This window comes from Abramis brama (assembly GCF_963993115.1).
Source record: "Abramis brama genome assembly, chromosome: 21".
Taxonomy (NCBI): Eukaryota; Metazoa; Chordata; class Actinopteri; order Cypriniformes; family Leuciscidae; genus Abramis; species Abramis brama.
Genome location: NC_139983.1, coordinates 27112920 through 27129440, shown reverse-complemented (window position 1 = coordinate 27129440; position 16521 = coordinate 27112920). Strand labels below are relative to the sequence as shown.

The 16521-nt window shown below is 40.2% G+C and overlaps 2 protein-coding genes across 2 annotated transcripts; one reads left to right on the top strand and one right to left on the bottom strand.

Moving 5' to 3' along the window:
• Positions 1-1006: 1006 nt before the first annotated feature.
• On the bottom strand, positions 1007-5128 carry slc30a1b (solute carrier family 30 member 1b). Its single transcript, XM_084097303.1, has 2 exons — positions 4186-5128; positions 1007-3080 (listed from the first exon to the last, which is right to left on the bottom strand). The coding sequence occupies exons 1-2, from the start codon at positions 4811-4813 to the stop codon at positions 2227-2229; spliced, it is 1482 nt and encodes a 493-aa protein (XP_083953429.1). The 5' UTR covers positions 4814-5128; the 3' UTR covers positions 1007-2226.
• A 4987-nt stretch (positions 5129-10115) lies between these two features.
• kif3cb (kinesin family member 3Cb) lies at positions 10116-16088 on the top strand. Its single transcript, XM_084097778.1, has 8 exons — positions 10116-11776; positions 11866-11967; positions 12073-12195; positions 13698-13816; positions 13905-14021; positions 14108-14216; positions 14720-14877; positions 14965-16088. The coding sequence occupies exons 1-8, from the start codon at positions 10337-10339 to the stop codon at positions 15071-15073; spliced, it is 2277 nt and encodes a 758-aa protein (XP_083953904.1). The 5' UTR covers positions 10116-10336; the 3' UTR covers positions 15074-16088.
• Positions 16089-16521: the final 433 nt, after the last annotated feature.

The window sequence follows — 16521 nt, the reverse complement described above, 5'->3', positions numbered from 1 at the left end:
ATATTTTGTTTTTGTGTGTTACAGTGGTCTCATTGTAAGACTTGTACTTTCCTTGTACGTTCCATCTGAACTCGGGACCATTCTCACATGATAAGCTCTGTCATCCCCAGTCCCTTCATCATACTCTCAGTCCAGCAGTTTAACTGAACTTTCCCACTTTTAACCTACTTAAAAAGCAAAAAACTCCTTGCGGATTTACAGCAACACAAACAGCACAAGACTGCTAAATTTGTGATTGCTGAATAACTGTCAATAACGGTCAATCAATTATTAATTGTTACAATAGTATAGACACGCATCAGGTCTCTTATCCTATAGAGAATTGATTTGAAGACTGTGCAATGACTGAATAAGAACCATTCTCCATTGTTTTGAAACAGGGCCCCATACACTGCTTTACTGATTGCATCACACTGTCCTCATTAAGTGCTCCCCACCCTTATCCCAATACTGTTGTTTCACAACAAACATCCCCTGATCCATCATATGGCCATACAAGAGTAGAAATCTATTTAAAGAATTCAACATAGTCACTAAATACTGATTGTGTGCTCATGTGTGAGTGTAGCTCCAAGGTCCATTCAAGACATGATCTGTTTGTACAGCTGTGCAAGGAACAAGCTGCCATTTTGTGTGAGAGGACAACACTGACTGCTGCATCTGTTTAAAGTGACCATGAAATCAAAATTTACTTTTTTTTTAATGCAATATTGCATTTATAATAAATGATTTATCTATGAACGTAATAATGTTTTTTAATTCATGTGCCCTCGTATTTTTTTTTATCAAAATAACCTCCCCTCCCTCTTGCAGCAAAATCTCTTGTCTGATGATGTGTTTACTGGTGTGAGGGCGTGGCAACCTGTCACTCACATGAGATCGACCAATAGGAAACCACAACGATCCAACCATCCAATCAGTTGGTCTTTTTTTCAACATTTTTTCTTGTTTGAGAAGCCATTTCATTTGGATATATATGTATATGCAGTCACATAGGGAAGAAATTACGCAACTTCTGTTTAATGACGACTTTACATCAGACACATTAACATGCATGACTCATCAACCAAATAATAGAATATTAGGTTCCTTTTGCAGCATGACAAAAAAAAACAAAAAACAAAAACAAAACACGTATCCTATAATATTCATGTATATTTTAATAATAATCTTGAGGAGTTTAATCATTTTCTTGAGAAGATAAAAGCAGAAAATAAAATAAGTTAAAAAATATAATACAGCATTATATATTTATTTGAAAAATAATCCACAAATATGTTTCAAAATGTTTACAATGCCACAATAGACAGATTAAAATCTAACTTGTATTTTTTATTGTCATTTTAGCATGTACAGTAGTGGCCAAATGTGATGTCCGGCCTAGAAAAATTGACCTTCACTTTTTGCTTATAATTTATAAAAAATTTGCTTAAGATTTTGTAAGCATATTGCGTAGTTGTGCTTGAAGTCATTTGTGTTATCTGTGCATTATTTTTGTCCAGGCTGTCATATAAAGCAATTATGATTATGAACACATGCAAAAACAAGAGAGAACCAACGAAATATTAATAACTGATTATGTTGTAGTTAATGGATGCTTTTTCCTGTGAGCTTTTTGCTTTTCTATGCATAAAAAAAAAAAACGCTAGTTGTAGTTTACAACTTTTTTGTCAAATAATTTAGTCTTAATGTTAATCAAGTTTAATATTTTGTTCTACCCTTATAGTTAAAATATAAAATATTTTCATCATATTTTGATGGTTTAATCAAACTTATAGTCATTAAAAATAAATCCCCAAACCAATCCCATCCGGACATCACTTTTGGCCACTACTATACGCCTCTATTGGTTGGCAAAAGTGCATGATCATTATAATTAATAGATTATAGTGTAATACATATGAAAAATATCTGCTATTAATATGCATCAATATGTCTTTATTTGCAAATACATTACGTACCCTTTAATATCTATCTATAGCTAGCAATAAGAACCAACAAACATAATATGAAAAAATTGTATTCTGTTTTTTATATATCATGTTTATATGCAGAACACAGCATGGAATCTAATGTTTTTGGGTTCAACAAAACCAACACTCTGAGACATACTTGTGCAATAAGAAGATTTGAAATAATCCAGACAATTGCCCTAATCTCCCACATTCCCTGCGACTGTGAGCAAGTGGTCATGTGCAACTCATGCAATATAATGTCCTTCTTGACCTAAACTGTTGATTCCATCTCTGTACTATGTACAGTTTCATCCACTTCCTTCTGATCAGCCCATCCGACAGCATGCCTGCAGGTCTTTTCTTTAATCTTGGTCAGCTCCGACTCTGGCTTAGCCCTTTTAGTCGGATTACAACATAGTTTGGGTTTGCATTGACTTTGACAGGAAAGCTCACACCGGGAATCACCAGGTCCTTCAGAAATGGAAGAAAACTCTGGCTGAACAGTAGTAGCATGAATGTCTTCATCATGGAAAATGTCTTTAATGCGTTTGGCTACGTCCATGTAAGTAGCTGGATCTGCGCATTTGATGTGAGCGGTTGCAATAATGCGAGACCCAGCCAGCTGCCAGATGTGCAGTTCATGAACGGCTATAACACCATCCAGGCTCCGTAGTTTCCCATTCAGCTTGTGCATATCGATCTGTTTGGGGACCGTTTGTAGGAGGATCAGAGCCGACTCCTTTAGGAGAGGGAAAGTTGTGTAGAGCAAAATACACACCATTATTAGACACAGCATTGGGTCCAGATAAAGCACCCAACATGGTCCGGCTACAGATACGGTTCTTGGGGTCCTGTCGTGCGGTTTGGATATGCTCAGCAGGACTGTGGTATTAACATGTTGATGGTCAGTCAAGTGGGTGCTACGGCAGGGGTTGAAACAGATTTCGTCAGGTTGGCATGGCGTCCACACAAAAGTGAAAATCAAGGCGTTGACTACCACAATGACGGAACCTAATGCATCGCCGAGCACGTGCAGAAACACTCCACGCATGTTCAGCTGCGACTCAGAACTGCGATCCAGGTCCTCCAATGAGCCGTTGGTCGTGATTCTGATGTTCAGGCTGTCTAAAAAAGGAAGACCGCAAAGTGATCATAAAAATAAAGAGGAAGATAGAAAATGTATAGAAATTGCACTCAAAAGAGGCAACAACTACAAAAACAACAACAAAAATATTCAATAGCACTGAAAATGTCATGACTTTTATATCAGCGTTCTCACACTTTCTTAATTTCCATGTTTTTTCCATTACTTTTCCAGTCGTGTGTGATGTCTGGATACAGACTTAACAACAAAATAGCTACACAAATGTATGTTTACTATAAACATTTCAATAAGCTTTTAAGATATTGTACATTTTGATGACTCTTCCAGGCCTTGAAATCATATTTTTGATATTTAAAGATTTTCCAGGACTGTGGAAATCCTGTTTAGGTTTTATTAATTCCCATGTTTGTTTGTTTTATGACAATAAAAATTTTAAAATTCCCCAATATTTCCAGGTTTTCCAAGACTGTGAGAACCCTTAATTTTACATGGATGTGTTATGTTAACACTGTGCGGCCAAAAAAAAAAAAGTCGCTGTTTGGATTTAAATAGGCAAATTCTTAAGAGGTTATGATTAGATAATTATTGCAGTGATTATTATGTTAGCATTTTATATGATTGGCAACAGTTTTTTAACATTAATTGATGAAGTGTGTAGCTTTTTATTTATTAAACAACCATGTAGGAAGACACATCATGGCCATATTCCAAGATGACAAAGCCAAGATTCATCAGGCTAAAATTGTGAAAGAATTAAACTCTAACTAAAACTAAACTCTTGCATTGTCAATACAAGATCTTGACCAAAAATGTGATGTTATTAAACTTGCGATGTTATTTCCATCAAGAGGTGATTTGACATGATGTGTCTTCCTACATGGTTGTTTAAGAAATGAACAGCTACACACTCCATCAATTAGGGATAGAAGAACTGTTGCCAAACATATAATAATCACTGCAATAATGACCCAATCATAGACTCTTAAGCATTTGCCTATTTAAATCCAAACAGTGACTTTTTTCTTTCTTTTTTTGGCTGGGCAGTGTAGCCTAAATACAATTATAATGAAAAAGCATAGGCTATATTTAATATAATTTTTTACAAAAGTTCATTTTAACACCTACCTGATTTCAGATCAGAAGTTTGATCTCCTTGAGAACTGCTGCTGTTTATCATAAGATTGTGTTCCTCTTTATGCGCCTTTATTGGTTTTTCATAATGTCTGCTTTTTGTGTTGTGACCATGAGAGTGTCCGTGTCCCCGATGAGAGTGACCACCATGAGAGTGTCCGTGTCCCCGATGAGAGTGACCACCATGAGAGTGCCCGTGCCCTCCAAACCCCGCGTGCCCGTGGAACAGAAAAAGACCAAGTACGTTGACCAGTAGACCAGCAACACCAACCCAAATGACCACGCGTGGATTCTCAATCTCATGAGGGAGCGTGCAGCGCTCGACGGCTTCCAACAGAATAGTGAAGCAGAGGGCCGTCAAGAACACGGCGTTCACTAAAGCTCCCATCACTTCTGCGCGGATCCATCCAAACGTGTTTTTACTTGTGGTTTGAGTTGTCTCCGCAAAAGTTACGGCAATCAAAGCCACTATCAAGGCTATTACATCCGACAGCATATGAAAAGAATCTGACAGCATTGCGAGAGATGCTGTTATCCTGCTTACCACAACTTCAACAATGAAAAACACAAGCGTTAAAGACAGCATACACAGCAAACGCACACGGTTCTGTCCCAAACCCATTTTTGTCTTTAACGGCAAATAAAATGATATTTAGTTTAGCGAATAGTCTTTTAAAATAACATACAAAAACAGGTTTAGATGTCTATGGCATGAACGTTTGTCATAAACAAGAGATTAATGTTGAAAATAAACGCGTAAATGCTGTTGCTAATGGCAACTTGCGTATTACCCGTTGCGCGACGCACGCACTAAAGAATTCAGCTCAGCGAAACATTCATTCATACTTATTAGAGAGAGACACCGGCCGCCATAGACTGGGGATGGAATAAAAGACGCTCGAATCTCCAGGAGAAGTTAAACGAAACTTGAGACTTTGCACCCGGACCGGTAAACTTCTCCACACGGTCTGAGCGGGGACGCGCAGTCCCATGCGTCCCCATTGGCCGGCTATAACTGTGTGCTGGAGTCGGAGTCACATGGTCAGTGAGAACACATTCTGCTGTCGGTTAAACAATGCAAATCATAGCAATCAGTGCAAATGAATGAAAATTACTCCAAGGTGTGCATACATTAGTTACAAAAGAAATAAAGTAGGCTAATAAGGAAAGATTATCATTACATATAAACTTAATTATTGTAGGCTAATTCTGAATAAGTAGGAAGGAAGAACAAATGTTAATGTTACTGTTATGATGAGGCAAGGACGAAGCAGAGAGAGAATCCATACGCAAAACTAATTTAATGAAACAAACAGGAACTCCAGGGCAAACAAAGGAACACAGAACTCAGGACAGGAACATGGAAACAGCTACAACGACCAACAAACAACAACTGAAGCACAGAGGTTTATATATACAGGCAAACAAGCTAAACAAGATAACAAGGGGGTGTGGTTAATCAGAAACACCTGGGGAGACTAATAAACAAGAAAAACTACAAAGGACTACAAAACATGGCACAGGACAGGAAATAACAAAAGTCCACACAAGACAAGGGAAACACAGGACAGGAATCATGACATAGCCCCCCACTTATGGAGTGGATTCCAGACGCTCCTCAGGAAATAGTTCAGGAGGGTGGTGGAGCGGAGGCGGACCCGGGGGCGGGATGGAGGGCCAGGCCCGTGGAGCGGAAGAGGGCCTGGAGACTACTGTGGTACGGGAGGCCAGGGCGGAGCAGGCAGTGCAGGCGGCCAGGGCGGAGCAGGCAGTGCAGGCGGCCAGGGCGGAGCAGGACCAGGGCGGAGCAGGCAGTGCAGGCGACCCTTCGGGCGAAGACGACCCTTCAGACGGCCAGGGCGGAGACGACCCTTCAGGCGGCCAGGGCGGAGACGACCCTTCAGGCGGCCAGGGCGGAGACGACCCTTCAGGCGGCCAGGGCGGAGCTGGCTGAAGAGGCGACCATGGCGGCGCTGCCTCCATGGTCCAATCGCGGGACCTACTGCCCCCCCAAAAAATTTTCTTGGGGACAGCTACGGAGACATAGGCTGGAGCAGGCGCCGGCTCAGGAACAGACACCGGCTCAAGAACAAGCACGTCGGTGGCCATCTCTGGTGAGGGCTGAGGTTCTGGTATGCCGGCGGCCATCTCTGGTGAGGGCTGAGGTTCTGGGATGGAGACAGGCTCAGGACTGGGCAGAACCAGCGGCGGAAAAGTCTCTGTGCTGGACGGGACCAGCGGCGAAGGAAGCTCTGGGCTGGACAGGAACAGCGGCGAAGGAAGCTCTGGGCTGGACGGGACCAGCGGCGAAGGAGACTCTGGGCTGGACGGGACCAGCGGTGAAGAGGGCTTTGAGCTGGGCAGGACCAGCGGCGAAGAGGGCTTTGAGCTGGGCAGGACCAGCGGCAAAGAGGCCATCTTGTCCAAAGACACTGGCTCGGCGGGCGTGACGTGAACAGTCTCTGGATCGGCAGACGTGACGTGAACAGTCTCTGGATCGGCAGACGTGACGTGAACAGTCTCTGGATCGGCAGACGTGACGTGAACAGTCTCTGGATCGGCAGACGTGACGTGAACAGTCTCTGGATCGGCAGACGTGACGTGAACAGTCTCTGGATCGGCAGACGTGACGTGAACAGTCTCTGGATCGGCAGACGTGACGTGAACAGTCTCTGGATCGGCAGAAGTGACGTGAACAATCTCTGGTTCGGCAGACGTGACGTAAACAGTCTCTGGATCGGCAGAAGTGACGTGAACCGTCTCTGGATCGGCAGGCATGACGGGAACAATCTCTGCAGACGTGACGCGAAGAGACTCAGGCTTTGCAGGCATGACGCGAAGAGACTCAGGCTTTGCAGGCATGACGCGAAGAGACTCAGGCTTTGCAGGCATGACGCAAAGAGACCAGGGACGTGCGGTCAGGGTAGGCAGGGTAGGCAGTGCCTCACCAAAGGAAATGTTGACATTACATGTATTAATTCCAAGAACTTTATTAATTCACCACATTATTAATTGCATTTATTTTATTCCAAATATTAATTTTTGTAACAAAATTTTTCAGGAATACACATATAATATACTCATTTTGCCATTGTTTGCTCCTAAAACCATTGTTTCATGCAGGAAATTCAAGGCCATGGCCATTGAGGCAGAGGTTAGCAGTGCCTCTTTGGTCCATAGAACGTAGTTTACGTAGGTTTGCGCATGCGCAGTCAGTTCTCATGCTGTCTTGAATTATCAACATTGAGGCAGAGACCGAGCTTGCTTCATGTCACGTGATCCACTCGCTCTCACTTCCCGATCTAGCGGCGCCTAGCGTTGGCTGTCAACAGGCCCGGGGTGGGTAATCGGGAGAATTCCCGGTGGGCCGCTTCACTTTTGGGCCGGTCGAGGATTTTTGTTTTTTCACATTTGTCACGTTAGTTACATTAGGCTACACACGTTCCGCATTCTGACACCGCAGCGCGCAGCCTCTGCATAGGTTGTACCATGTGAGGGAGTTATCCCCTCCCCTCCTATAGAGTTGGTTGGGTCCATAGCCCGTCTTTTCCAAAACGTTTTCTCGGGTAACTACCGCGGCACCGCCGGCGCCTACCGATAGCTGGGCCGGCCCGGTAGCTATGCGTCAGGGAGGATGGATGGGAGGAAGAGGCCAGGAGGTATGGAAGCTTGTTTCCGCCACAGAATAAAACATTTTAAAAGATAATTGCGACTTGTTATCTCACAATTGCGAGTTTACATCTCGCAATTCTGTCATTATTTCTCAGAATTGCGTGAAATAAAGTCGCAATTGCGTGTTATAAAGTCAGAATTGCAAGATATAAAGTCAGAATTGTTTGAAATAAAGTCGCAATTGCTTCTTATAAAGTCTAAGTGAATTATTATTTAACCTTTACATTATTTTTTGAACCATGGCATTAATACAAACTACACAATAGTGACTAGGCTGCTTGTAGGTTCGCTGACACCGCGCCGCCTCCCTCTTACTGTGTCCCGCACAAAACATTTGTTTGTTGTATAATATATATCTATAGATGTGTCCATTAATTTGATTATTAGATTTGATTGTGCATTAGCCTCACATATGACTTTGCTGTATGCAGGCAGCGATGTGATGATGCCTGATATGAACTTGGGTTGCTTCATTAACTGAATGAATATGAACATATGCCACATTGAAGGGTCACAGCCTACCCATGACAAGATTTCACCGCACGTTACTGAAAGAGACTCAGGCTTTGCAGGCATGACACGAAGAGCCTCAAACTTTGCAGGCATGACGCGAAGAGACTCAGGCTTTGCAGGCATGATGCGAAGAGACTCAGGCTTTGCAGGCATCCTGGGGATAAGAATCAGGCGTAGACGCCTACTTGACTGGAGATTACAATTTAAAGCTGCTGGATTTATCGTTTGGTCGGTCATTCTGTTATGATGAGGCAAGGACGAAGCAGAGAGAGAATCCATACACAAAACTAATTTAATGAAACAAACAGGAACTCCAGGGCAAACAAAGGAACACAGAACTCAGGACAGGAACATGGAAACAGCTACAACAAACAACAACTGAAGCACAGAGGTTTATATACACAGGCAAACAAGCTAAACAAGATAACAAGGGGGTGTGGTTAATCAGAAACACCTGGGGAGACTAATAAACAAGAAAAACTACAAAGGACTACAAAACATGGCACAGGACAGGAAATAACAAAAGTCCACACAAGACAAGGGAAACACAGGACAGGAATCATGACAGTTACTTTGCAATAACATTTAATAGCCTATCTGTTCGGATTGACTATATTTTATTTTATTTTATTTTATTTTTTATTTTGGGGGACACGGACACTGGTGCTGTAAGAAAATAATAAAAAATATACAATAGTAAAACATTTATTATAATTGCAATTTTTAATAATTTTTCATTTGTTTCTTTTAACATGTTCCTCCTCCTACACACACACACACACACACGTTATATATACATTTCTGTCAGATGTATATAAATCAGGACATCTGACAGAATTTAATAGGTAAAGGATTAAACAGTGTGTAAAACATGAATGTGTTTTCATGTTTTATGGGGACTTTCCACAGACATAATGATCTTATACTGTAAAAACTGTGTATTCTATCCCCTAACCCTAAACCTACCCATCACAGAAAACTTTCTGTATTTTTACATTACATGTATTAAAAAAAAAAAAAAAACATCACTTAGTCTGATTTATAAGATGTTTTCCTCATGGGGATCAAAATATATCCCCACAAGGACAAGGATTTTGGATATTGCCATCTTTAGGGGGACATTTTGTCCCCATAATGTAGGGTTTACCAGGCCACCTACCCACACACACACACACAAACACAAGATGTCCTGATTTAATAGGTCACATGGTGGTAGCCACTGAAGGCCCATATTAACATATTAACATTAGACTATTGCCTACAGTTACATTATGCATTATACAGATGGCCACTGTATATATGCACTCACAAAAAAAAAAAGCTAAGGCTTGAATGTATCATCATCATTGAGTTTTTATGGTAAAATTCATAGTTGCCATTTTTCCATTGTAAATTTAAGTATATCAGTCTTATCCTAAATTATGTTTTAAGCTATTAAAGGGCTTGACGTCTCAAACCAAACAATCATGAAGGTTATTAGTCAAATAACCTAATTATTGATAGGCCTAAACTGTTTAAGCCATATACAATGATTGTGCTCTATTATAGCCTACTGACTTGACTTCTAATAACGTAATCACCAGTAATCTTATCATTAAATAATTATAACCCATACCGAATGAGTCACACCTCACGCAGAGAGAAAACAAGCGATCTACCTATCAGCATCACGCCGCCTGTGAGCGCGCTCTGCCTATTGTCTGTGAGGAGCAGGGCGTGTGCACTGTGCAGCCAGAGCTGGAGACTGAGAGGAGATGCGCGAGACACGATGCATGAGCGGACTGTAATGATGGCGTTGGACCAAGATGATCTGCGCTCACTTTTTCATGTGACGGACGTACATTTTGCTGCATTCAAACGCGCATTTGTAGCCTGCATATGAATGTGCGTATTTTATTTAATCGTTCCTTGCGTCCATAACACTGCAGAATATTAAAGACGTAAAGGCTTTGTCATAAAAATGATGAAGAGAAATAGCCTATTGCGACCACGCTCCATGTCGATTGGCAAAAAATCAGAGGCGGTTAAGGTGGTGGTGCGGTGCCGCCCTTTAAACAAGAAGGAAGAGGCGATGAATCGAGAAAGAATTGTTGAAGTAGATGTCAGACTGGGACAGGTGAGCGTGCGTAATCCCAAATCATCCGGAAGCCTCGTAAAAACATTCACGTTTGATGCCGTCTATGACGTGGGTTCAAAACAATACGACTTGTATGACTATGCATGTAAACCTCTTATTGACTCTGTTTTGCATGGGTTCAACGGAACTATATTTGCTTATGGGCAAACTGGCACTGGCAAAACATATACAATGGAAGGTGTGCCCACGAACCCTGAGACGAGGGGAGTCATCCCAAATTCATTTCAGCATATTTTCACTCACATATCTAGATCTCAGAACCAACAGTATCTTGTGAGAGTGTCTTACTTCGAAATATACCAAGAAGAGATACGAGACCTCCTCTGCAAGGACAACAATAAAAAAATGGAGATCAAGGAAAATCCAGACTTGGGCGTCTATGTCAAAGATCTCTCGTGTGTGGTGACTAAGAACATAAAGGAGATTGAACATGTCATGAACTTGGGGAACCAATCAAGATCTGTCGGATTCACCAAAATGAACGAGCGTAGCTCCAGATCTCATGCGATTTTTGTCATAACCGTTGAATGCAGCGAAATGGGGATTGATGGTAAGGACCACATTCGTGTCGGAAAGTTAAACATGGTGGACCTTGCCGGCAGTGAGCGGCAAAGCAAAACAGGTGTGCAGGGACAAAGGCTTAAAGAGGCTACGAAGATAAACTTGTCTCTCTCCGCTCTTGGAAATGTTATTTCGGCTTTGGTGGATGAGAAGAGTACCCATGTTCCTTATCGGGATTCCAAGCTCACCCGGCTGTTACAGGACTCCCTCGGAGGCAACGCTAAAACTGTTATGGTGGCCACCATTGGACCAGCTTCATGCCACTACGATGAGACTCTCACCACACTGAGGTATGCCAACAGAGCAAAGAACATCAGGAACAAGCCAAAGATCAACGAGGACCCCAAAGACGCCCTGCTCCGCGAGTTCCAAGAGGAAATAGCCCGCCTAAAGGCACAGCTCGAGGAACGAGGAATGCTGGCAAAAGAAAGGAGGAGAAAGAGGAGAAACAGTATGAGGATTACGAGAAGTATGAGTAGCGGAGAGGTGGAAACTCAGAGAGATGGAGAGGTTGGGGTCGTTGAGACGGTTCGGGAGGAGAGTGTGGAGGAATATTGGTGGAAGCAGCAGATGGCCAAGACCAATGCCAATTACAAGCCAGATATTAGCAGGAAACTTGGAACGGTAGATACGAAAGCAAAGACTGTGGAAGAGTTGCTGAAGGAGCAACAAGCTATGGAAATTATTATTGAAAAATACAAGGTTAGTTATTTCCACATGACTTTTCATGAAAATTATACACCATATCATTCATAAATCATATCATTACTGTGTGCCATGGTTTTTTGTAGGCTATGGAAAGTAAGCTTCTGGTTGGAGGGAAAAACATCATTGACCACACCAATGAACAGCAGAAAATGCTGGAACTGACGAGGCAGGAGATTGCTGAACAGGTAACTGTAGTGCAAAATTAAACATATGCACGTCTAGATTATAATACATAACATAAATATCCTTTAAGGATTAGAATCTCATATGTGTGTGATAAATCCTTCTAGGATAGACAGGAAAGAGAGATGCAGCAGCTGATGTTTGATCAAGATGAAGAGACGATTGAACTGAAAGAGACGTTTTCCACTCTACAGCAAGAGGTGGAATTTAAGACGAAGAAACTTAGAAAGGTGCGTAAGATCACAATTCATCTCCACACCATGGAAGCTCGTTTCCGGCACAGAATAAAAAAAAATGGGACTTTTTTTCTCACAATTCGTGATATAAACTTGCAATTGGGAATTCTAAAGTAAAAAAAAACAGTCAGAATTGCGAGTTTATATCTCGCAATTCTGACTTGTAATGAATACTCAATCCTGATTAGGCAGTCATGGCAATCTGCAGTCATATATCTTTCTAAAATGACTGCTAAACTGTAACCAGATAAACATCTCTTAGACTGTGCTAATGTCTTTCTTATCACTTCATAGTCTCTGTTTTCTCACATAATTCAATAATTTTGGCTCAAATCATTTTATACCCAGTTATTCATTTATTTGGTAATTTGTCATGTAACAAGTTGGATAATGTACAATAATTGCATAACCCTGGTTCCCTCAACAAAATGCCAATAGGATGTTTCTATTGGCTTTTGGATTATTGCAGAAAATAAGGTCCGTGACCAACAAAAGTTTATGATTCTTAGACGCTTTGTTCATCAAGATAATCTTCACAAATTAACACAACTTTTATGAACTTTGAAGCCTAAATACAATCATATGAACTACACCATGCATGACTTCAATGTCACCATCGCTAATTTTACTACAGCTCTTTCAGTCTTTATTTAAAATCTGGAAGTTGAAAAGAATAGTTATTTTCAGTAGACTGTAAAAGTCAATGAGTTTTCCTGTTCGCCATGAAGACGTTTAAAGTCCCTGATAACTTCTGTATTCCCATTTATCCACTTGCTAGCAACCGCCTTTGAAAGGAAACATCCTAATCAACTTTCTTTCACAAGTGGGGTATTACTCATTTACATGCACTACTCATTTACAAATGTTGACTATATGAATAAAATCTATATTTTAAGTTAACTGCAAAATATATATATATATAGAAACATTTCAGTATTTTGAGAGTGTAGAGAGAACAACACTATTACATCATTCAGTGGGCTTCAGTGGGCGGAGCTAAAGAGCTATTTTGGCACATGTTGCTTTTTCGACTCTCTGATTGGTATAATTTTCTGTAGAGAATCATGGGTTATGTAGTTTTTCACCAGGAATTCCACTGATAATTTAAAATGAGCTGAAATAATGCGGGTTGATGGCTTTAGGAGAAGCAAATACCATGGATTAACAACCTCATAGCTCACAGTAGGTCTGTCTCTAAAGGTTTATAAGTTATCATTCAAAATCGATTTCCTTATGGAGAAAATGATTGGAGTTGTTTAATTCCGGAACCCAACATGGTATGGTTCTATATCAGACATGACATCCTTCCTTTAGATTGCTTGTTTAGCTTGTGTTTTATCAGTCAGTTTTTGTCACATTTTGAATGCACTTTTTTAAATTATGTTTGTAATATGGTTATATTTGCAGTTCTGTACATTGTATTAACCATGTTTAATATATCACAGCAGCTACTGTATGTCTGTATGTGAAATAAGAACTCCTCTTGCTCCTCTCAGTTTTACAGTAAGCTACAGTTGGTGAGGTCTGAGATTGGCGATATCATTAATGAACATGTCACAATGAGGCAGGAACTGGAGCAGACAATGAATGAGCTGACAAGAGAGATGAAATTCAAGTACGTCCTCACAGTTTTGTCCTGAAATAAACTACAAAAAGACAAAGCTCCTCTCTGAATGGTTTCGATTTTGTCACATTTTTCCCAGAAATCTGATAATTGAGAACTTCATTCCTCCAGAGGAAAAGAATAAGATCATAAATCGTCTCAACTTTGATAGCGAGGAAGACCAGTGGAAAGTCTTACCTCTTCTCCCTTCAGAAAAGTATGTGGAAGAACAACATTGTTCCAAACATTACAGGACCACGAGGATGATATTCTTATATTGTTTTGTTTTCTCTTATATTCCAGTAACTCCCCTCTTGTTCGACGAAGGCCAACTTCTGTAGTGGGATACAAGAGACCAATTAGTCAGTATGCTCAAGTTGCCGTGGCAACCGGGTCTCCTTCTAGATACAGGGTTGGTGTTGTACAGAGATTAATCATTTTTTAAATGTTCAATCATTACGAAATAAAATGTTAGCATTTTATGATAATAATAATATTTTTGTGAATTAAAAAGACATTACCAATCAAAAGTTTGGAGTCAGTAAGAGTTTTTAATGTTTTTCTCATGCTCATCAAGGCTACTTAAACTTGATCAAAATAAACAGTAATATTGTGAGGTATTAATACAATTTAAACAATTTATTTATTATTCCTGTGATGTCACATAATCCTTCAGAAATCATTCTAATATGCTGATTTGGTGCTCAAAACATTTCTTAATATAATGGAAACCATGCAAAAAAAAAAAGTCAGGATTCTTTGATGAATAGAAAGTTCAACAGCATTTTTTTTTTTAAATTGAACTCTTTTGTAACATGATAAATGTCTTTACTGTAAAAATAACATTTACTGACCCCAAACTTTTGAACTGTAGTGTATATTATTTTGACTAAAAAAAATCTTCTGTTGGCACAGGCTGAGAACATCATGCTTCTGGAGCTGGACATTTCTCCACCCACCATGGTGCCCTTGGATCTTCAGAGGTCAGATATAAGAACCCAAGACTTGATTCGTGACTTTGTCCATTATAGGAAGAAGTCGACTGCATCACGGGTCATGAAAGCTAGATCGTGGTGAGTACCCTGCATATCGTACATAGTTCAGCTGCTACACAGAAAGTTTGTCCACATTTAAACCTTGCTCTTTTCTTCCTCCTCAAGGTACCAAGGGCCAAGTCGGTCTGCTTCTTCATCAGCCAGCTCTGGGGCCTCAGGGCCCCAATGCCCAGCCTCAGCAATGGGAGCTTGTGCAGCAACCTACCAACCATGAGCCTGTACAGTGTATTACGCCTGCAAGCATAGAAAGCACACTTAATTATTCTTTGCACTGTTTTAATGAGCTTTAAGCAATGATATTTGTCTGTTTCATCATCTTACAGGGTTAGTTCACCCAAAAATGAAAATTCTGTCATCATTTATTCACCCTCATGCCGTTCCAAACCCATAAGACTTTCTTTCATCTTCGGAACACAAATGAAGATCTTTTTAATGAAATCCGAGAGCTTTCTGTCCCTCCATTGACAGTCTACGCAACTACCACTTTCAAGCCCCAGACAGGTAGTAAAGGCATCATAAAAGTAATTCATGTGACCCAAGTGGTTTAACCTCAATTTTATGAAGCGATGCGAGTGCTTTGTTTCCACAAAAAAACATAATTTACCACTTTATTTACAAAATATTAATCCCCAACACGCATGCATGAGATCATAAAAGTAATTCATGTGACCCAAGTGGTTTAACCTCAATTTCATGAAGCGATGCGAGTGCTTTGTTTGCACAAAAAACATAATTTATAATATAATATCTAAAAAATATTAATCTCCAACACGCATTCACGAGAGCACTACGATGCATGCGTGTTGTGTTGACGCGAGAGCAGACGTTGATTAATATTTGTATAATAATGGTAAAATGTTTTTTGCACAAAGCATTCATGTCTCTTCATAAAATTCGTTTTACGATCTCTTTATGAACTTTTTGAAGAGTCAAAGTGGTAGTTGCGTAGCTGTCAATGGAGGGACAGAAAGCTCTCAGATTTCATCTAAAAGATCTTCATTTGTGTTCCGAAGATGAACGAAAGTCTATCGGGTTTGAAACGACATGAGGGCGAGTAAATGATGACGGAATTTTCATTTTAGGGTACACTACACCCTTTAATTTGTTAGCATCAAAGCTTAGTTATTTTAAGCACAATTGTCTCCTGTATACTTGAAAAAAAGCTAGTGTATCCTTTTTAAGCTTGTGATGTCATTCTTGAACAGAAATGCAAACAATAAATGTATCATAAACAACGGATCTCTCAATATTTATCACATAACAAGTATCGCTTAGAAGAAGCTGAGGTCTTATAGCACGAAGACATGCTGAAATAAGTATAACTAAAATCCTGAACTGTACAAACCTGAATATCAAACCATGACTCCATATGATGTTTGAAAAACATCATATTTCCACATAAAAAAAAAAAAAAAAGGTTTAATAAGACCATTATACCATAGCTCATATGACTATATTACAGCTCTGGGAGGTTAAACACAAGTTTAGACTATAGGCAAAAGAGCCAGTGTTAACCTTTTTCACACATGCTTATGTATTATTTGTACACTTAAGGTGAACATGAAATCAAAACTGACCTTGTTTACTTTATTAATACATGTTCATGTTCTTATAGTGATGAAACAGAAAAAACAAAAGGTTAGTCTGGCAATTGTACACTTA

Bases quoted from the DNA above. Each gene is read 5' to 3' on its own strand.
- kif3cb (XM_084097778.1), top strand. From the start codon at position 10,337: ATGATGAAGAGAAATAGCCTATTGCGACCACGCTCCATGTCGATTGGC. The intron at 12,196-13,697 runs GTGCGTAAGATC...TGCTCCTCTCAG, and splicing joins AGACGAAGAAACTTAGAAAG to TTTTACAGTAAGCTACAGTT. The intron at 13,817-13,904 runs GTACGTCCTCAC...CATTTTTCCCAG, and splicing joins ACAAGAGAGATGAAATTCAA to AAATCTGATAATTGAGAACT.
- slc30a1b (XM_084097303.1), bottom strand. From the start codon at position 4,813: ATGGGTTTGGGACAGAACCGTGTGCGTTTGCTGTGTATGCTGTCTTTA. The intron at 3,081-4,185 runs GTAGGTGTTAAA...TTCCTTTTTTAG, and splicing joins AACTTCTGATCTGAAATCAG to ACAGCCTGAACATCAGAATC.